Genomic DNA, 21,654 nt, shown 5'->3' on the forward strand with positions numbered 1-21,654 from the left:
TCTCAACTGAAGTTCCCTCCTCCCAAATGACCTTAGCTTATGTCAAGTTGACAGAAAAAACTAAGCAGTACACCAGTTAAGGGAAGCCACAAAACAAAAAAACAAAACAAAACAAAACACACAAAAAACCCCTACCATAGCACCTAGAGCAGACCCCAAGAAGCCCCCCTGTCTTCCCAAGCCAGACAAGCTACAAAGAGGAGTCTTCCTACCTCTTCGGCTTCTGAGGGTCCTACCTGATAAGGGCAGGGCTATGATGTGCTGTAGAGGGTTTTAGCATTCATCAAAGAAACACAGGGGATCAGTGGGGAACCCAGCTGCATACCTCACAGGCTAGGCTAGTCTTCTCAAGTCACTGAAGTGAAGGGTGGGGCTGAGGGGCCCAGCCTGGCTGGGTGGGTAGGAGAGGACCTGAGCCCAGCCAGGGTGAGGGATGCTGCAGGTAGCTTCTTTGTCCTCTATTTACCAAGGTGGGAACTTGGAGGGAAGAGCCTAGTGAGGTCTTTCTCTCCCTGCTTCCTCCTGTTCTTCCCATTGCCCTCTTCACCTGTCGCGCGCCATGGACTTCCCTTTCTCGCTTTTCTTTCTGCCTTCTGTTCCCGCTTCCCCTTTCTAGCCTTCATCTCTGCTTCTCTTCCCTGGACTTCCAGTTCCATCTAGGTTTCCTTTCTTCTCTACTGTCTTCCCAGCCCCCTTGCATCTGAGCTAGATCACCTGCCTTCTCACCTAAGTACCCAGGCAAAAACCTGGGAGTTTGTCTGAAGCAGTCTAGGGTGTGGCTCCTCCCATGAGTTGGGAAAACGAATTTCCCAACTCCACTGTCTTTGGAGGTTTTCAGGAGACCCCCTGCAAAAGCCTCTGGAGAACGGTGACAAGTGTGTTGGAATCCAGATGCCCGGAGTTCGGTAAGTGTGGGAAACAGAGGCAGGTAGGTGGGTTTGCTGTGACCCCCATTGCCACTGGAGAATGAGCCCGACTTTAGTTACAGCTACTGAGAGGGAGGTAGAACCCAGGTGAGGCCAGCAGATGAACAGCTGCCTCACATGCCAGCTGGGATGGGGCGTCCTTATGAAGAGGAGAAGAGGGGCAGCTATTCCATCTTGTGGGTTCCATCATATGTTTCACAGAAAAGCCACCATGCAGACAGCCCAGAGCTCCTGCCCCGGCAGCCCCCCAGACACTGAGGATGGCTGGGAGTCAGTCCTAATCAGGGGAGAGGTCAACTTTGGAGGGTCTGGGAAGAAGCGAGGCAAGGTAGGGGCGATGTGCGCCTGAGTGAAATCCACCATGTCTGGAATCCCCAAGTCTTACTTCCTCCTTAAAGCCCCTTACTGGGGCTTACTCACCCTGTGTCCATTCCTTATGAGCTGAGTGCAGAGATCCTGACCAGATGGGCAAAAGTCGAGAGTTGCTTCCTGCCCTGGTGATAATGGGAACCTTGAGGTTCAGGACTCCTGCCTTACTCTGTGCTCACAGGGGAAGGATATATTGCAATGACCATACTACCCAGAAGCCTTGCTCCAAGGAGGGAGGGTCTAAAGCCTGTCCTCCTGTGGCCTGCCTTGTTCCATATGCCCAGCCTCCTCCCCCATGATCAGAATCTCACAACCCAGTGCTGTCTACCATCTGGAACCCACCAGCCTCTTTCTTACCCTGCAGTTTGTGAAGGTGCCAAGCAGTGTGGCCCCCTCCATGCTCTTTGAACTCCTGCTCACTGAGTGGCACCTGCCAGCCCCCAACCTAGTGGTATCTCTGGTGGGTGAGGAACGGCCTTTTGCTATGAAGTCCTGGCTTCGGGATGTCCTGCGCAAGGGGCTGGTGAAAGCGGCTCAGAGCACAGGTAAGGAAGGCTCCCCCTGCCCGCAGTGGGTGAAGTCTACCCACATCACTTTGCGACCAAGACTATTCACCACAGACACACCCACTGGCCAAACTGATCTAGGCTAAGATTCTCTTCCCAGGTGATTCTGGGTTGTGTCAAGTTGACTAAGACTAAGCAGCACGGGGATCAGAGAGAAGCTCGACAGTGAGACCATGCACTCTCTTGCAGGAATCTGGAGTTCTGTTTCCAGCACCCATGTTAGGCAGCTTGAAACCGCCTGTAATTCCAGATCCAGGGAGATTCAACACCTCTGGTCTCCTCAGGCAGCTTTAGTCTTATGCATATGCGGACATATGCTTACATAATTTTTAAAAGAAATTAAAACTAACCAACATAGTGAGATAACTCAATGGCTAAAGACCCGAGCCCTGTCTCTAGCGCCCATACAGAAAGCTGAGCATGGAGGCCTGTGCTTGCAATCCCAAAGTTAAGGGAAACAGAGTTCCCTGTAGTTTGTGCCAGTGGCCTGCCAGACTTGCCCAACCAATCAGCTCTAGGTTCATCAGAGACCAACCTTCAGAGACAAGGTGAACAGCATCTCTTGCCTCCACATACACCTGTCCCCTGACACAGTTGTCCTGCACACATGAACATATATACCCCAAAACGGGGTTGGGAATTCTGAGTCTCTCTCTTTGTAGAAGTGGAATAGTTTGCAGTCAGATATTAGGTGGGAACTTTGTCATTTAGATGCTTGCCCAGAACAGGCTACAGGGGGCAGCATCTAGGACAAATCTTGGAAAAGGTCATAGACTGCCATACACATATCCTCCTGAACCTTACTATTTCCTTCAGCCTCACAGTGTTCCCTGTAGCTGGGCACGGTGGTACATACTGCATTGCCAGTACCCAGAACACATGGAATTACTTGAGTTGCAGAATAGCCTGCATTGTAGAAACCTGTCTGGGAGGAAAGAAGAAAAAAAAGTATTTCCCACTACTTGAATCCCTGGTCAGCCAGCTGTGAGGACTCCAGGACCCTTCTCTCCTCCTCCCATAGGTGCCTGGATCCTGACCAGTGCCCTCCATGTGGGCCTGGCCCGCCATGTTGGACAAGCTGTACGTGATCACTCTCTGGCTAGCACGTCCACCAAGGTCCGTGTGGTGGCCATCGGAATGGCCTCTCTGGATCGAATCCTTCACCGTCAACTTCTAGATGGTGTCCAGGTTAGTGACAGGTTCACAGGACCATGACTGATAGGGTTTAGTGAGCATGGGTGGACAGAGGAAGCTATAGGCAAGCTGAAGAACTGTACCACTCCCAGAGGCCCTGAAGGTTTTGAGAGGATGGACTGCAGTGGGATTACCTGGATTCCATAGGCCCAGCACTTCCCACCAGGTGGCAGCATTTCTCAGGAATAAGGGTGGCTGGCAACCTGCTGTACTCCCTACGGAAAGCCAGACTGATAACACTCTGGGCCCAGCCTGGCTGGATGACTGTCCTCAAGTCCCAGAAAACCCTGGCCAGGTGGCTTCTGCTCTCTGGTATTCATACACAACCCCCACCCTGTGGACTGTGTAAGGCATAACCAATTAGAAGCCCAGGAGGCCCCACTGAGGTGAAGTCTGGACCCCAGCCCAGAAGAGTCTAGAAGGTGGAGCTTACACAGCCCTGGCCCCAGCTGTTTCCATGGTTCACTCATTCCAGGGAGGCCCCCAGCCCAGCAGTCCAGCCTCTGTCTGCCTGAGGGGTGGGGACTCTGAGGCCTTGCTGAAGCCTCACCCAGGGCCCCAGCATGGCGTGCACAGCACAGCAAGGCCCAGCCCAAGCTGCTCCTGAGGTTTCTGGTACTCCATGTCTCCTTGGCACAGGAGGATACTCCCATCCACTACCCAGCAGATGAGGGCAGCATTCAGGGACCCCTCTGCCCCCTGGACAGCAATCTTTCCCACTTCATCCTTGTGGAGCCAGGCACCCTTGGGAGTGCGAATGACGGATTGGCAGAGCTGCAGCTGAGCCTGGAGAAGCACATCTCTCAGCAGAGGACAGGTTATGGGGGTAAGGCTCACTCTAGTTGCCCAGAGCAGCATCTTGGGGATGTAGACACAGAGATGTGGCACACATCAGTAAGAACTTGATGGAGAGAGTGGGTAAAGGCCTTCCAGGAAGGGGGTGGTGCTCCTGCATTCCTGAGCATAAAAGGCCTGGAAAGAAGAGCCGTCGGTGTGGGATGGGAGAGTGACACAGCTGGGCAATGTGGCCCTGGCTACGCAGCCACTTCCTGGCCAGACCTCAGGGCGGTTGCCACTGTTTTAATCGGCACTGCTCTGGCTGTAGACTCTGCTAGCCAATAGTCTTCCCAGAGGTGCAGTCCCTTCCACTGCCACCAGGGAGCAGAACTGTCTGAGGGAATGGGTACATCTGTGCCTAACGGAGGGTGTGAAAGAGAGATAGACTAGGAAAATATTAAAGGACGAACAATATTTATAAGCTACTATATCATTGCTTAGAAAGTGTGTGAATAATATATTAACAAACAACCATATAATTTTTTGGTAAAGCCAGTGCACTTTAACAGTGGAAGCAGATCTGTGTCTGAGACCACAAAGGCCTCCGTAGAACCACAGCAGATTGGGGCTGATCCTACCAGCTTCTCACCCTTTGTTGGCCCAGTGTGTCTCTTACAGTGCAGAGCAACTCTGTCCTATGCTGGTAGAGTGACTACCTAGCCACATATCTGCCCGTGAGATGTGGCAGGTACAACCAGGCTTCATTTCTCTCAAGTTACTTTGGGTTTGAGATGTCACCTGCCAGCTCTGGACAGTACAGATATAAGGTTGAAGTCTTGGGCTCATGGCTCAGGGATTTGATACACTATCTGGGTTCAGCCTTGCAGGGCTGGGGATATAGCTCGGTTAGTAGAGTGCTTGCCTTTTGTGCACAAAGCTCTGGGTTTAATCTCCAGCATAGAATAAACCAGGCAGTATGGCACATGCCTGTAATTCTAGCACTCTGGAGATACAAGCAGGGGATCATCATCCTTAAAGTACATTTTAAAATCAAGACCAGACTGAGCTTTATCAGACCCTGAGTTTAAGAAAAAAGAAGGAAGGAAGGAAGGAAGGAAGGAAGGAAGGAAGGAAGGAAGGAAGGAAGGAAAGAAAGAAGGACGCAAGCAAGCAAGCAAGCTTTGGCCAGGCCAGGCCAGGTGTGGAGAAACATGGTACCTGGAGATGTCTGAAGTTGGGGATGGTCCTGACTTCTCACTTTCTGAGCATCAAATGTCCTCATGGCTGCTCTGCCCACAGGCACCAGCAGCATCCAGATACCTGTCCTTTGCCTGCTGGTTAATGGTGACCCCAGCACCCTAAAGGTAAGGGCGGGGGGGGGGGGAAACAAATGCCTGGCTGGAGCCCTGAAGGATGTGGTGGGTTTCCAGGGCACCTTCAGGGTAGTGTGGAACATTTATCTGGGTGTCACCTTCTCTGCCTCCTCAGAGGATTTCCAGGGCAGTGGAGCAGGCTGCCCCATGGCTGATCCTGGCAGGTTCTGGAGGCATTGCTGATGTACTCGCTGCCCTGGTGAGCCAGCCTCATCTCCTGGTGCCCCAGGTGGCTGAGAAGCAGTTCAGAGAGAAATTCCCCAGCGAGTGTTTCTCTTGGGAAGCCATTGTACACTGGACAGAGCTGGTGCGTGCTGCTGGGGCTGCTATGGTCGTCTTTTGCCTCTGTCCCCCAGCCTCCCCTGAGTGGGAATGTTCTTCCTGAAAGTCCTGCAGGCCTAGCCTGTGCCCTTTCTTCTTATACACCTCGGAATTATCCAGGTCCTTGTGTAGCAGAGAGACCAGACAGCTAGCCTGGTCAGTCTGTGGGTGGTCCTGAGATAGGCTTGTGGGTTAGCAGGGACAAAGTGGTCCATCTGAGGACCCTTCTAGGACATATTTAGACCTCAAGTCTTCTTCCTGGTCTTAGCTACAGAACATTGCTGCGCACCCCCACCTACTCACAGTGTACGACTTTGAGCAGGAGGGTTCTGAGGACCTGGACACCGTCATCCTCAAGGCACTTGTGAAAGGTGAGCCAATTAGACCTGCCCTCAGAGGCAGCAGGACTGAGTAGTGTTCACAGTGGATACCTGTCAGCCCTTCCCAGGTAGGAAAGATGACTCACACATTCATGAAGCATTTCTGAAGTGTTCAGTTTGGTACCTTATAATCTAGCCTCAGGGCATTGTAACTGTCTCCAGTTCTGGAAATTTTCTATAACTGCCCCCCCCATCGCCAATAGCCTTAGCAATAACTTCACCTTGTCCCCAGGTCCTAGTCCCCTGCTTTCTGTCTAAGAATATGAACTTTGGGGCCAATTGATATGAATGGAATTACAGTCTGTGTTATTTGTACCCAGCTTCCTTCTTGAAGTACAATGTCCACAGACCTGTCCCCATGGCAGCCTGTGCCCAGTAGTCCCTCCTTCTTATGGCTGAGTTCTAATGTCTACTGTGTAGTTGTCCCATGGGCCTGTCCACTCAGCCACTGATGGATATGTTGGATTACCACCCAGGCTTGTCCATGTAGCAGGGCAGACCTGGAGCGGGTGTGCACAGGCTGGAAGATGGGAGAGGTAGTGCTGGGGAAGGAACTACCTGTATGTGCTTGGGAAATACCTGAGGAATTGGTCACTCTAAGAGGGCCTGGGGCATCTGGGGTTGGGGATGTGGCTCATTTGGTAGAATGTTTGAGTACCATAAACAAAGCCCTGGGTTTAATGGCAGCACCACATAAAGCAGATGTGGTAGTTTCTACCTGGTAGATAGGAGCTCAAGCAAATTGGCTACATAACAAATTCACAGTCAGCCCAGACTACAAAGGGACAGCTCTAGATTTAGTCATTCCCCTTCCCAAGATAGTGAGGCCCAGGAAGACACATACAGGACCACATGTGGTTTTCAGTGAGTCACACTTCCATGGAGGCAAAAGCCTGTTGCTCTTAACTCTGGGGCTTGTGGGTAACTGTGGCCTCTGGTGAAAGTGTCAGGCACCCCCATGGAAGAAATATGCTTGTATGAGAATGTACATCCCTGTCCTGCTCTTGGGCAAGAAGATGCTGGCCAGAGTGTTACATTACTGAAAGCATGCTTCTGCCTTACCAAACCATGGCCAGGGGTGTTCTGGGGTGCTGCCCCTGAATGCTTGGTCCTTATGCCTCTTTCTGCTGTCCAGAGGCAGCTGCCAACCCTATAAAGTCCTCATAGAGTTCTAGTCCCTCCCCTCCAGCTCTGTGGGACTCACCCCCACCCACAGCCTGCAAGAGCCACAGCCAAGAAGCTCAAGACTACCTAGATGAGCTCAAGTTAGCAGTGGCCTGGGATCGCGTGGACATTGCCAAGAGTGAAATCTTCAATGGGGATGTGGAATGGAAGGTGCTCTCCCCCTCCCCTGGCCTGACTTGGGAACACCAGACAAGGGAAAAACTGAAGTCTGAAGTAGTAGGATTTCAGGGGTGTCATCTGGGCCCATCTGTCTCAGATATTGCCCTGGAGGGGGTCAAGATAATATTAGGGAACACTCAAAGTCCATACTTTGGGGGAGTCCTAACACTCTTAGTGTCAACTCACCAGACCTTTCCTATCCCTGGCACCTAAGGCTAGCATGCTCTGCTGACCCATGCCTGCCCCAGCTTCAGGGAACATGTTGGGGATGTCCAGGGGAGGATATTCATCCTCTCTCCCTTCCTTTTATTGTCCTGATCTCTTCTACTGGGTGAATCCAGTCCTGTGACTTGGAAGAGGTGATGACAGATGCCCTAGTGAGCAACAAGCCTGACTTCGTACGCCTCTTTGTGGACAGCGGTGCTGACATGGCTGAGTTCTTGACCTATGGGCGGCTGCAGCAACTTTACCACTCTGTGTCCCCCAAGAGCCTCCTCTTTGAACTGCTGCAGCGTAAGCATGAGGAGGGGCGGTTGACACTGGCTGGCCTGGGTGCCCAGCAGGCCCGGGAGCTGCCCATTGGTCTGCCTGCCTTCTCACTCCACGAGGTCTCCCGTGTACTCAAAGATTTCCTGCATGACGCCTGCCGTGGCTTCTACCAGGATGGGCGCAGGATGGAGGTGAGTAGAGCCAGGTTGGCCCAGGGTGTGCTGGATAGGCTGGATGTCGATGCCCTTTTCTGCAGGAGAGGGGGCCACCCAAGCGGCCCGCAGGCCAGAAATGGCTGCCAGACCTCAGTCGGAAGAGTGAAGACCCTTGGAGGGACCTGTTCCTCTGGGCTGTGCTGCAGAATCGTTATGAGATGGCCACATACTTCTGGGCCATGGTGAGCAGCCACTTTATTCCACAGCTCCCTTGGACATCTCAAGAGGCAGACTGGGGAAGGTTGGGACAGTGGGGCTACCTCCTAAAACCCTTTCTCTCCATCTTCCAGGGCCGGGAGGGTGTGGCTGCTGCTCTGGCTGCCTGCAAGATCATAAAGGAAATGTCCCACCTGGAGAAAGAGGCAGAGGTGGCCCGCACCATGCGTGAGGCCAAGTATGAGCAGCTGGCCCTGGGTGAGTCACAGGCAGAGGGCCTCTGCCTCTGGTCCCCTGCAGATATCTCTGATAGCCACGTGGCCCAGGGTAACCCCCATGGCCTCCTGTGTAGAGCAAAACACAGAGCATTTCCTCCTGGGGATGGAAATTGGTCAGGAAGTCCTGACCAGGAGGTGGAGGCCCTCACAATCCTGAGGGGAAGGGGAAGGGGAAGAGGAAGAGGAAGGGCCAGAAAAGGTCAGAGGTTGGGAAGGGCCCTGAGGTCAGTGGGACTCTCAGTGGCCTTGTAGCAAGGGAGGCCTGGCTAAATCCTAGGACGTAGATTAGGGCATATACTGCAGAGGACAGGGTGGGGTGATGGGATCCCCAGGGACCAGACATCAGCACTCCATCCCAGCAGCTGGTTCTGTGCACAGATCTTTTCTCAGAGTGCTACAGCAACAGTGAGGACCGTGCCTTTGCCCTGCTGGTGCGCAGGAACCACAGCTGGAGCAGGACCACGTGCCTGCACCTGGCCACTGAAGCTGATGCCAAGGCCTTCTTTGCCCATGATGGTGTGCAAGTAAGTGGCTGATCAGCCTAAGGATGGCCAGGGAGCAAAGAAGGTTGGCAGAGCCCAGGCTACACAGACAGGACACTGAGGTCCCTTTGTTAATGTCCCAGCCTGAAGCTTTTAGCCCATGTCCAAGCTATGTAGGGGAGGGACCAGGAGAGTGGCTGAATTTCAACTTCCTCCATCAAGAATACTTTCCTGGCTTGGTTCTTGGGCCCAGCAACACCTGTTCTCAGTTTGGTTGTCTATAACCCCAATCCATAAGAGCTGGGGGTGTGGCTCATTTGATTGTGTGGCAACATGCTTGAAGACCTGGGTTCAATTCCCAGCACTCAATAATCCAGGTGTAATGGCACATGTTAGCAATCTTATCACTACGGAAGTAGAAACAGAAGGCTCAGGAGTTCCAGGCCATCTTTGGTTATGTAGTTGATAGTGATAGTTATCCTAGGTTACAGGAGACTTCTCCAAAGAAAAAAGAAGAAAAGGCAGGCAGGCGGGCTTCAAAACAATCAAACACATCCTCCTATAAAGAGTCTGCCCTTCTGCCTGAACAGGTGCTCCAGGAGGGGGCTTGAGAGGAGTCTGGGAAGGGCATATCAGGTACACAGCCCTTTGTGAGTGAAAGTGTGGTGACAAGCAACCAGAACATGGGACTTTATTCTAGGCATTCCTGACCAAGATCTGGTGGGGAGACATGGCCACAGGCACACCCATCCTACGGCTTCTGGGTGCCTTCACCTGCCCAGCCCTCATCTACACAAACCTCATCTCTTTCAGGTAGGTTGATATAGGCAGGAGCAGGTGCCAGTCTCATTGTTCTCATGTCTCACAGCCTTATGTCTGATTGGCTATGTGAGGCCCCCCTTCTATGTTGGTCCAGTATTTTCTTTGGTCTATGTGCTTGGAATATTCTGTGTTGCAGTGAGGATGCCCCGCAGAGGATTGACCTGGAAGATTTGCAGGAGCCAGACAGCATGGATATGGAAAAGAGCTTCCTATGCAGCCAGGGTGGCCAGTAAGGAGTGACAGGGGGTGAAGGGGACAAAGAGATACAGGAAGGATGCAAGAAGTGGAGAAGGAAGGAGCTAGAAAACAGAAAGATAGAGTGGGCCTGGAAACATAGGGGGCAGAAAAAAGCAGAGGAGACTGTGAGCTAGAAGGGACAGAGCAGGGCTAAGAAGGTAGGGGAGGGTGGGGGCTAAGAAGAATGGAGAATGTGGGGGGAAGGATGGAGAGAGAGTAAAGACTACGACTAGGCAGTGGCCAGCTGCCAGACACGTGGTAGACAGAGTCAGGCTCCCATGGGGTACTGTGGTTTAGTACATCCTCACCATGGTGACCTTTGCACTCACACAGATTGGGGAAGCTAACAGAGGCACCAAGGGCTCCAGGCGATCTAGGCCCACAAGCTGCCTTCCTGCTCACACGGTGGAGGAAGTTCTGGGGCGCTCCCGTGACTGTGTTCCTGGGGAATGTGGTCATGTACTTCGCATTCCTCTTCCTGTTCACCTATGTCCTGCTGGTGGATTTCAGGCCACCACCCCAGGGGCCATCTGGGTCTGAGGTTACCCTCTATTTCTGGGTGTTCACACTGGTGCTGGAGGAAATCCGACAGGTTAGTGGCCAGCATGGCCTGCTCCTGGGCTCTGCAACTCAGGCTATGTTATATGTGCCTCAGGTGGGATCTGCTCTGGGGGAGCTAGGACTTTTTAATCTATAGAACAAGACCACCGTGTGGCTTTTCTGTCAACCCATTCTACTGAGTCCTGGTCCTGGTCACAGAGTGAGCCCCAGTCCCAGATCCAGACCAAGCTCCCAATCTTAATCAGATTAAGTCCTAATCCTAGTCACAGACTGAGTCTTAGTCATCAGTTTGACCCCTGATCCCGGTCACAAACAGAGCTCCAGTCCTAGAGCCAACCTGAGCTGACTTCAGCTCCATCCTGAGTCCTGATCTCTGCTCCAGATTGATCATGATCATGCTTCCCTAGTCAGAGTCTGAACCCTGACCTGAGTCATTGGCTAAGTCCAGACACTCAATGGAAACTGACCCTGAATTTCAGCTGGAGACAGTCCTGACCCTAAGTTTAGATTGACCTCATTTTTTTTTTTTTGTCCCCAGACTTATCCCTGAAATCTCTTCCATTGAGACCTCTAGTTCTAGCCATACAGTGGGTGCTAGTCATCAACTGACTCTGATTAACTTGGAAACTGAGCTCCGAGTCATGCAGATTCCACCCTGGTCTCAGCAAGAGAGATCTGGTACTGCAACTAGGTTTTCTCCCTCTGTCAGGGCTTCTTTACAGATGAGGACACACACTTGGTGAAGAAGTTCACTCTGTACGTGGAAGACAACTGGAACAAGTGTGACATGGTGGCCATCTTCCTGTTCATTGTTGGTGTCACCTGTAGGTCTGTAGTCTCAGGTGGGCTGGTGGGCAGGCTCTAGGAGACCTCCTTAGCTCTCTGAAACCCCAATGTGGTCCTGGAACCTGGTTTTTGGCCAGTTGACTAACATACTTTGTGTCTGGGGGGAAACCTCTTGCCCTCCATGGGCACCAGCAGCCTTATCCAGCCTTTGTCCCTCTCCAGAATGGTGCCCTCGGTGTTTGAGGCTGGCCGGACCGTTCTGGCCATTGACTTCATGGTGTTCACACTTCGGCTCATCCACATCTTTGCTATTCACAAGCAGTTGGGTCCTAAGATCATCATTGTAGAGCGGATGGTGGGTTCTTGGGTCCCTGACCCTTGAGAGGGGTAAGGTACTGGGAACCCCACCCTGGATAGATGGGGAACCTAGATTCAGTGGATAGTGACCTTAAACCTGTCAGGGGGGGTGAGTCTCTGGGGATCCCAGCCCTAGATAGCTGCAGAGCCCAAAGGAACACGGACTCATAGATGGGAAGGGCACTGAGATATGACTTTGGATGGGGATGAGGTACCAACTGTGTCCACATAGAGGAGTGACCCTTATAACTCCAGCTTTGGGTACATATCAGCCCATGGGGCCCTAATCCTTGGTGAGATGAGCTCCCCAGAACCCTAACTTGGGTTAGGGGTGAGCCCTCTGGAACCTTGACCTTGGGTGGTGGTGAGCCCTGTGGTATCCCAATCCTGGGACCATCCACTCTAGATGGGGGGGTAAGTACTGAAACCCCAACCAAGTTAATGGTAAGAACCCTAACACCTCAGGCCTGGGAGGGGATGACTTCCCTGGGACTCTAACCCTAGGTTGAGGTGAAACCCTGGAACTCCAACCCTAGGTAAGGGTAAGCTCTCTGAACTCCACCCTGGGGTAGAGTGAGCCCCTCTGTGACCCCTGAGGGCAAGTTCCCACCCAGGCCATCCATGTCCTGTGACCCTCCCCTTGCAGATGAAGGATGTCTTCTTCTTCCTCTTCTTTCTGAGCGTGTGGCTTGTGGCCTATGGTGTGACCACTCAGGCCCTGCTGCACCCCCATGATGGCCGCCTGGAATGGATTTTCCGCCGTGTACTGTACAGGCCTTACCTGCAGATATTTGGGCAAATCCCTCTGGATGAAATTGATGGTTTGTACTGAGCCAGGAAGGGTGGGCTGATGGGCTGGTGGGCTTTAGGATATGTACTCCTCCACTGGGACTTCTGGGTTACCAGGTCCCTAGCAGAAAATGGTTGAGACAATGACATCCTAAGTCTAGACCACAGGTCTTGCATACCTTCTAGGCTGAGATCCAGAGTAGAGTAAGACACAGCCAGCCATGGAGTGCCTGCCCAACCTTTCCCTGGCTGGGAAGTAGGCCATGAATATGTAAGGCTGGCTTTCTTCTTGGGGAGGTCAAGTGATGTAATGGGCCTCAACTTGTGTGTGTTGTTTGTTGGTGTCAGTGGTGTGAGGCTTGTCTGTAATTATGAGTGTCCCCTCAAGCTAAGCCCTACACCTAGTTAGGGCTGATGGAGATTCTAGGGGCTTCATGACAAGTGGATGCAACTCTGTACTTACTGCAGGGGTCTTGTGGGTAGTTGAGGAAGAAAAACCCTGGAGGTAGAATGGGGACCTAGGAGGACCTAAGGTGGCTAAGATTGGGTAAACATAGGGATTCAGCTCATTAGGCCAGAAAGAGTCCCAGAGAATGGGGGATCAGGACAGAGGCTCCATATGTCACTACTGGATATGTGCAGGCTTAGAGATAGGGTACAGATTCAGGCATTGGGGGAGGTGTCAGTGTTCTGGCTAGTGTCAAGGGACTTAGTGTTATCTAACCATGAGGTCATGCAGTTTGGATGGTCAATAGAAGCCTGACCCCAGCCATCCTGGGGGAGTCCATTAATGAGGCCAGGTCAGCAATTACAACACTTGATGAATATTTGTCAACAGATGACAGTGAGATTGGAGCAAGCCCAGGCCTCCAGGGACAGAAGGGCTGGAAATTAACTTCTAATTGGGGTGTTCCCAAGCCATACTCTGGGCTATTTCCTTCTCCCCACCACACTGCCTTTGGTGTTTGTTCAACCTGAGCCATCACTTTTCTAGGCCATTAGCTTAAACAGACATTGCCTGTTTCTCCCTTCCCCAGAGCCATATGGCCTCATGGCCCCAGTCCCTGGGGCCAGGAAGAGGAAGGTGAGTACCCCAGCCAGGGCATCTCTGGGGTCTCAGTTCCATAGTAACTACAACTCTGGTTTCTTCTCCACGGGTATTGAGAAACAAGCTCAGGCCACTTGGCAGCTTAGAAGGGTAGCAGGAGGAGGGATGGAGGCCACTGCAGGGTCAGCAGAACCACTATAGATGTAGCAGGCAGAGTGAGCCATGAAGCAGACTTACCAGTCCCTACACACTGTGTCGACTATGCCAAGAGTGGACTGGTATTCTCTAACATGCCTGTGCTCAGAGGGAAACTGAGGCCTGGGCAGTTCTGGCCCAGTCTGCGGGGTATAGAGACCTGGGAAGTTCTCACTTCTCCTCCACATCACACACTTCCTCCTTTCCCCACCAGTCTCTGGGCTTCAGGGCCAAATTTGTGTTCAATCAGGCCAGGCAGGCCTTCTCAGACCTCAGGCAGGATTTATGGCTTTTCAAAGGAGAGCTTGGCCACCTCTCTGGGGCACCTAGGGAAGGGATGAGAGCTGGAGAAACAGAACCTGGAGCAGATTCATAGGTTGGGGGTTGGGGTGGCTGCTAAGGCAGGCTTGGAGGGGGCAAGACAGGATTTGGCACTCTCAGATGACTGAATGCACCCCTCCATCCAGTAGAACACACCACAACTCACATGGCTTGACTGGTCATAATAATTCACTGGGTAAACAAGGCAGAGATTTGTCCCAGAAAGACAAGAGAGACAAGGTCAGAAGAATGCCAGTACATACAGGTAGACCTTGAAAGTCAAATATCCAAAAATTGTACCCCAAGGCAGAGCTAGAAGAACAGAAGCAATAACTCACTGAAGTGTACAGGTGGTGCACCTGCATGCACGCATGCATATATGCCCACACCTACTTACACAGACAGTTATGCACCAGCACACAGCACAAAGACAGCCCTGCAGGCTTGGCCAGGGTGGGGCCCTGCAGGGGAGAAGCATAAATAAAAGGAATGGCATTTATAAGGGGCTAGCATTGTGACTCAGAGTCCTTGGGGGGATGCCCAGGGGTTTGGATACTCCCATTATGGGCAGAGATACCTTGAAAGCTGCAGGTTTACAACCATCTAGGAACCCTGAGTGGGAAAGGCATGGGCAGGAGGCCTTTCTAGGGTAGATGGAGGAGTCGTTTCATGCAATGACAGACAGGAAAGGGTTCCATGACTCTTGTTCTCACTTCCTGACATGGACTGGGCTTACCTCCATGGAATCCCAGTGGAGGAGGCAGACAATGAACAGTCCACCTGTTGGTTTGGTGCAACTAGGCCTGGCTTCTCACAATGGGACTTTTGGTGCTTAAATTAGCTAGCCCCATGTGAATCAGGCCCCTGGCCACTTACCCAGCACCTGCACCCTGTTGGCCTCCGCTTGGAACCACACTCCCAGTCTGAAGGTGTCTGTTTGCCTTGCAGAGGCCCGTGTGAACTGTTCTCTTCACCCTCTGATGCTGGAGAGCTCAGCTTCCTGCCCTAATCTCTATGCCAACTGGCTGGTTATCCTCCTACTGGTTACCTTCCTGCTCGTCACTAATGTGTTACTTATGAACCTTCTGATCGCCATGTTCAGGTACCCTCCTGCCTCTACTTCTGGCCACCTGACCTCACTAATTCATGCTACCTCTTAGTAGGGCTGGTCTTAGGGTGCTGACAGAGACAGGATCCATGTCCTAGTATTTTGCTGCTGTGTCCACTGGGCTGGATCTGCAGTAGAAAGCCAACACTCCAGGTATGGATACCTGGAGCCCACCCCTACTGTCTATCCTGTTAGGAAGGTGACTCTAGAGGGTTGGGGACTCAGAGCTGTATAAACAACCCCACTGAGTAAGCTCCACTGCAGTATACCTGAGAATGTGTCTGAGCTGTGCTGGACCCCCATCCTAGCCTCCTTTCTGTTGCTTTGATAAAATTGACTGAAAGCAACTTAGGAGAAGAAAGGGCTTATTTCATCTTACACTCCCAGATCACAGTCCATCACCAAGGGAAGTCAGGTCAGGAGCTCAAAGCAGGAACCACAGAGGAGTGCTGTTTGCTAGCTCCTCAGGCTCATGTTTAGCTAGACTTCTTACACAGCTCAAGACCTCTTGCACAGGGAATGGTGCAGCTCACAGTGGGCTGGGCCCTCCTCCATCGATCGAATTCCCCCTAGACACGCCCACAGCTCAGTGGATCTTGACAGTCCCTCTATTGTGGTTCCCTTCTCAGATGACTCGAGGCTCTGTCAGGTTGATGGTTAAAGCTAACTCTGTTAGCCTCCATCTTTCTGAAAGGGCTCCCAGCACAGCCTAGCTACCCACTGGATGCAATGGGGGATGCCATATAAGGAGTGGGAGGTGAAGGGGTGAGATGAAGGATGGAAAATGGGATACAGGAGGTTGCATGTGGGATGGGAAGTAGATGTCGAGTTAAGGTAGGGTGCTTTCATGGCAGGAAGAGCAGCTTATAAGGCAAGGGCTTGACTATGTGCCCTGTAGCTACACATTTCAGGTGGTGCAGGGCAATGCAGATATGTTCTGGAAGTTTCAACGCTATCACCTCATCGTTGAATACCATGGACGACCAGCTCTGGCCCCGCCCTTCATCCTGCTCAGCCACCTGAGCTTGGTGCTCAAGCAGGTCTTCAGGAAGGAAGCCCAGCACAAACGGCAACACCTGGGTGAGGCCCCAGGCCGGATGCCAACGCTCCTGAGGGTCCCAACTGACAGAGGAGACCACAGAAGGGGCTGGGGTTTCTCATCTAGGCCCTTCCCAGGTTAACCAAAGTTCCAGGTACAGACTAGACAGCCAAAAGGTCAGCTTGTCCCCTTGCAGCCTGAAATCCCCGCATGGGGCTTATTTGTGTCATCCACCTGGTGCCCTGCCCGATGGCATCTGCCCTTGGTCAACCTTGCACTAGCCTGGGCCTGGGCTCTCCCTAGGGGCCCACATACCTCTCCAAAGCTTGCTGTTGTTTCCCACATTGCCAGAGAGAGACTTACCTGACCCCTTGGACCAGAAGATCATTACCTGGGAAACGGTTCAAAAGGAGAACTTCCTGAGTACCATGGAGAAACGGAGGAGGGACAGCGAGGGGGAGGTGCTGAGGAAAACAGCATACAGGTGGGGCCTCCTGTGGGACAGCAAGCATATGAGGCTCAGGCTGGCAGGTGCCATCATTTCTGTTCACGAGCTGCCCAGAGATGTAGAAAGGGCCCTGCCAGGAGGCAGGTGAACTCAGATGCAGCAGGGCTGAGCTGACCTCGATCAGCTGGGTATTATGAGGGGCAGTAAGTCTGAGAGGGGCTCCCCATTGTGAACACATGAAGGTGGGGGAATATCTAGCCTTTTCAGTATTGGGTGGGGTTTTCTGAACTGCCTTTAGGCTGGGTGAGTCCATCTAGTGGCAGTAACAGGACCTCTGAGCTGGGGAAACATGGCTGGGTCACAAGATCCAGCTCTCTTGCTCTAGGAGGAAGGTGTATATGTGTGGGGGTTGAGAGCATAAGCCCATAATTAGGCATCTTTCTGCAATGGGACTCTCTTCCTCCTCTCTCATGTCTGAAGATCCACCCCCAGGTGGTGCTAGGTGGTGGAGGGGCTGTCCCCGAACGCTTACAGGGATGACCGGCTGTTTATCCTATTGCTTGGTGGTCTATTTTGCCTTACTTCAAGAAGGACACTCACTCTCTTGGAGGGTACAGAAGTGCTCCATATTCATAGACAGGGCCCAGATATCTTTATCCCAAGATAAAGACTGGAAGGACAGTAGAGCAAGAGGCAACATCCGACTGAGGCCCTCCCACCCCCACTCCGAGAAAGCAGTTAGGACTCCCAGGCTCCCCCTTGTGGAGTGCCATGGAAGTGTCACAACTGCGGCTGGCCCTGCTTTCCACAGAGTGGACTTGATTGCCAAATACATCGTGGGGCTGAGAGAGCAAGAAAAGAGGATCAAGTGTCTGGAGTCACAGGCAAGCTAGCAACCCACTATCCACTTTCCTTCCTGGGGTGGTGACATCCTTCTGGTTCTGTGAGAATTACCACAGCCCCGTATCAGCTTTCTGATGGGTAGCATTAGGGCCTGGACAGAGTGGAAGGATTATGGGCAGGACAGGTGAGACCTCAGGGCAGAGGCATTTGTTAGCCTATGCCTGTCCCTGCCCCAACTCACTTTAGAGACCCACTGTGCTTCTAGAGTTGGTCCAACAAAACCTAGGATCAGCATCACATCCGGTCACCATCCCTTATCACGCACTATGGGGGGACCTGGTCCAGAGTGTGGAGTCCCAGGGCAGCAGTAGCCCTGGCAGGAGGGCAATCACGTGGGAGGAAAGCAACCCCTGCCCCCAAGTAACCCCCTCAACCCCCAGCACCCCCCGGCCACCAAAGTCCCAGTACCTCCCTTGGCTTTCTCCAGGCCAACTACTGTATGCTCCTCTTGTCCTCCATGACTGATACACTGGCTCCAGGAAGCACCTACTCAAGTAAGTGTTGGTTCAGGCCATGGGAATGAGATGGGTATGGGCCCCTCCCTTCGGCCACCAGATTAGGGCAAGAGAAAAGCTGTGGGCTGCATATCAGGTCCTGCCTTCTCCACCTGTGCTAGAGGTTCCTGGTACCCTTGGCAGGGCACTGTTCCTGAGGCATACAGGTGCCCAAGGCACAGCAGGTTCCCCAAGGCTCTGCCTAGCACTGACCTTGCTAGCCTCATCACTTTCCATGTCCTGGCTCTTGCCTCACTCCTGCCCTGCCCCAGCTGGGGCTCTCCAGCTGAGGGTCCTTTCCTCCTTTCTTGCTCCCAGGCTCTCAGAACTGTGGTCACAGGAGTCAGCCAGCCTCTGCTAGAGACAGGGAGTACCTAGAGGCTGGTATGCCACCCTCAGACACCTGAAATGGAGAAACCACTTGCCCTAGAGGCCCAGACCTGGCCAAGCTGAGCTTTTGGGTCATATCAACCTTCCCCTACTCCCAGCATCCTGGAGAAATGGTCTTCAAGACCTTGCCACAGACCACTTCTTGGATATCCTTCCTATGAAAATGAAACTCATGTCTTTGCATCTATCTGGAAGCCCCAGAGGTATTCTTTCTGGCAGGGGAAGTTTTTTCATGTCCTACCTAAAGCTTTCACCAGCTTGGACTGGACAGCTGGAACTGGCCAAGTCCCACACAGGAGGACACCATCTGCCTGGATGGGTACTTAGGTCTAGCCTCTGTCTTACCCTGAGTTCCTAAAAAGCCAACGTCTTAAACACTAGAGGTTTCTTTCTGTCATCTGACCCATTCTTCATCAGCCAACCAGCTTCTAGAGGGCAAGACTCGGATCTACTGTAATCAGCTCCCATTTTTCAGCCCCCACAGCATTATTTGTGTGATCATTCTGGCACAAACCCCAAGATACTGCTCAAGGGTATCCAGTGCTATTTTACTTTCTATAAAGCCCGTAGATCACCACAACTCAACTAAACTGGACCACAGGGGTGGCTAAACCAACATCTCAAACACCTGAAGAACATGGAGGGTTATCTGACCCAATGAATGGTATCTCTGTTCCTTCCATTGTTCTTCAAACTAAATGACCACCCAGGTCCTTTTTAGGGGAACTCAGAATGGGGACTACAGAGGCTGGGGCAGACTTGGTGCTTAGCAGGCCAGGCTAGCTAACCTGGTCCAAGTCCATAGCCTCCACATGAAATACTCGTCCTTCTCCTCCTCCTGACCTACCATCAGCTGTGTCTTACACAGAGGTCACAAATCCTAGAGACATACACCTGGACACCAACCATATGCTGGCTCACAACTTATTCTCTTCCTATAGCCTGTGGTCTGTACAGGCCTAGTGCTGGGAACGCACTGGTGTCTGGGGATGGTGGACAGATTAGGCTTACCCACTATTATCAAGGGCACAAGGCTGAGCACCGCTATGAGCCCACTCCCTCTGGGTAGGTTCACCAGTGACAATGTAAATGACCATGGCAAACCTTCACTGGGGCGGTAAAGGCAAGGTGAGGCTGGCAGAGATGTGGTCCTGTAGTTAGCTGCCCAGGGCTGTTTAGACAGAACTATTGAGTGGGGCCCAAAAAACTTCCACAAAATTCAAGATATTTGAAACCTTTATTATTCACCCCAAAACACTGGGGCACAAAGGTCTTCAAGGTCCCCTGACCCACAATTCCCAGTCTCTGCCAGAGCTGCTGCACACATACCCCTACTACAAATAGTCCACACCTTCCCACCTGGACTGGCCAGGTGAGGGGGTGGAGTGATGGCACTGCAGTCAAACTGAGGGTCCTCTCTCAGACCCTGTACCCTCTGGGTTACTGTCTCTGTTCCGAAAGTGGTCTCTGCTTCTCTTTTTGCTGCCATGGAAACCAACAGCCTTCATACCTATGGGGCCTGATGGGGACTCAGGATGGGCAGCTTCTGAAGGTACCACCACCTCTGGCTGTACCTGGTGGCCACTCCATTCCTCAGCCTCAGGCCCAGCGAGATGGGCTAGCTCCACAGAGGCCTCACTCCCAGCACCTGACACAACCCCCTTCTTTAGGACTCTCTTCCTCTCAGTCCTAGCCTCACTGCCCCGCACTGGTTTGGTGAAGACCACTCTTCCCTCCCCACAGCTAGAGGGGTCCTGGTTGAAAGAGGGCACATAGTCTGTGGGGGACGCCTGGTTTCGGGAGCTCAGGAAGGCCAGGGCAGCATCACGATTGCTCTGCTCACTGGCTTCAGACACATCTTCCAGACTGTATTTGGTCCATCGCTCAGGGTGTGAAACATAATCAGGGACAGGGAGTACTCTGGTCGGGCCAGTGCTCCCATGCACTCTGCTCAGGCTCCTTGCTGGAGTCTGACTTGGGGGAGCCACAGGTCGCTTGAAGCTGCCATTGTCACTCACACTGGTTTGGGGAGCAGAGCATGGTGCCTGCCGGGCTGCACTCTCCAGACAATCAAAGATACTGTGGCTGCGCTGGGAGAAGGTAGAGCTCATGCCTCGGAGGTGGAACGGCTGCACTGCAGTGGTGGGGATGCCCGTGGGGGGCGAGGGAGGGTCATCAGGGCCGGAGTCCTCCTGGCCCTCCCCGGAAAGCCTCTCTGGGGACAACACTTGGACCTCTGCACCACTAGGTAAGCTGAGGTCCGAGTCCGAGTCGCTGAGGGAGACGGTGTCAGAAGGCAGGGTGTCATCCTCCGTGGGTTCCTCAGCCTCCAAGCCAGCCTCTGTCTCCGCCATACGACCTGACACCCGCCCCACCTGTAGCAAAGCAGTCCCAGTTCCGCGTGAGAGGTGTACTTAAGGCCGCACCCCTCCCCGTCCTCCCAGGCTCCCGTCATTCACCTCCACTGTGAGCCAGGCGCCTCTACTCAGCCAGACGTGATGCCTCGCGAAGCTGGGTGGCTAAAGGGTATCCTAGCACGCACAGATGTGGAGCTGTAGGTTAGGTGGGGTTAAGGAAAGAGTGAACCATGAGGTCATAACAGTGTGGACATACAATAGATGAGCGCTGGGAGATGCTGGTGACAGGGGATCTCCATTAGCTGCTCGTCCCATCACGGACTCTCAGCAAAGCGCAGCCTCTCTGGGTACACACTGCAGGGCACCACCCAGGTCCGGAAGAAGGGCTGGCAGAAACAGGCAAGGGACTGGCCTGGTCGCGGCCCTAGGGAGGCCAGTGCTCACCGTTCCAGCGTCCGTACACGCTCCAAAACCCTGCCGCCTTTGCCGCGGCGTCCCGCCAGTTTCCCGGGATTCCGGCCTGTTCAAGCTCGCTTGGGTTCCTGGGAAACCGAGTCTCTGGCTATCAGAATATCGGGGCTTCAGCGCCCGAGAAACTACAACTCCCAGAAGGCAATGCGTCGCTGCCCTACGCTTGTCAAGACTAATAACCTTAACACGTGTGCCATCCCGAAGATCGGAGTGCATACGGAAGTCCACCCAGAAATGACGACAGGGGAAAAGGCGGAGCCACGATTCCCATAATACTTCAGGGCTAACTGCCGATCGCAAAGGGTTGAGGCCTGCAGCGTCGTCTGTCGGAAGTCGCCTGGGCCCGATCTGACACAAGGAGGAAGTGCGTCACCACGCACTGGGAGCGCCAACCAATTTTCTAGACACTTCCGGCCCTAGACGGAAGTGGTGCGGGTCTTTTGCTTTGTTGGCTTTCT

At 53.0% G+C, this 21,654-nt stretch overlaps 2 protein-coding genes across 3 annotated transcripts; one reads left to right on the forward strand and one right to left on the reverse strand.

Annotated features, from left to right (window-relative positions):
- The first annotated feature begins 1,137 nt into the window (after window positions 1-1,137).
- Window positions 1,138-18,385, forward strand: Trpm5 (transient receptor potential cation channel subfamily M member 5). The gene is made up of 24 exons (XM_028771112.1): window positions 1,138-1,254; window positions 1,660-1,840; window positions 2,883-3,049; window positions 3,695-3,881; window positions 5,132-5,196; window positions 5,321-5,512; window positions 5,795-5,897; window positions 7,123-7,241; window positions 7,592-7,930; window positions 7,996-8,136; window positions 8,245-8,368; window positions 8,767-8,912; window positions 9,571-9,683; window positions 9,829-9,921; window positions 10,263-10,521; window positions 11,200-11,318; window positions 11,499-11,631; window positions 12,280-12,454; window positions 14,935-15,088; window positions 15,993-16,174; window positions 16,485-16,617; window positions 17,393-17,465; window positions 17,912-17,978; window positions 18,297-18,385. Exons 1-24 carry the CDS (start codon window positions 1,138-1,140, stop codon window positions 18,383-18,385), a joined length of 3,471 nt encoding a protein of 1,156 aa, XP_028626945.1.
- A 1,201-nt stretch (window positions 18,386-19,586) lies between these two features.
- Window positions 19,587-21,317, reverse strand: Tssc4 (tumor suppressing subtransferable candidate 4). 2 transcript variants are annotated; one of them, XM_028771139.1, is made up of 3 exons: window positions 21,170-21,317; window positions 20,828-20,920; window positions 19,587-20,743 (listed from the first exon to the last, which is right to left on the reverse strand). In XM_028771139.1, the coding sequence occupies exon 3, from the start codon at window positions 20,720-20,722 to the stop codon at window positions 19,769-19,771; it is 954 nt and encodes a 317-aa protein (XP_028626972.1). In that variant the 5' UTR covers window positions 20,723-20,743; window positions 20,828-20,920; window positions 21,170-21,317; the 3' UTR covers window positions 19,587-19,768. The 2 variants fall into 2 exon arrangements, with proteins under 2 accessions (XP_028626972.1, XP_028626971.1); XM_028771138.1 differs by having other exon boundaries at window positions 20,828-21,317.
- Window positions 21,318-21,654: the final 337 nt, after the last annotated feature.

Source organism: Grammomys surdaster, unplaced genomic scaffold, assembly GCF_004785775.1.
Source record: "Grammomys surdaster isolate TR1022 unplaced genomic scaffold, NIH_TR_1.0 205, whole genome shotgun sequence".
Taxonomy (NCBI): domain Eukaryota; kingdom Metazoa; phylum Chordata; class Mammalia; order Rodentia; family Muridae; genus Grammomys; species Grammomys surdaster.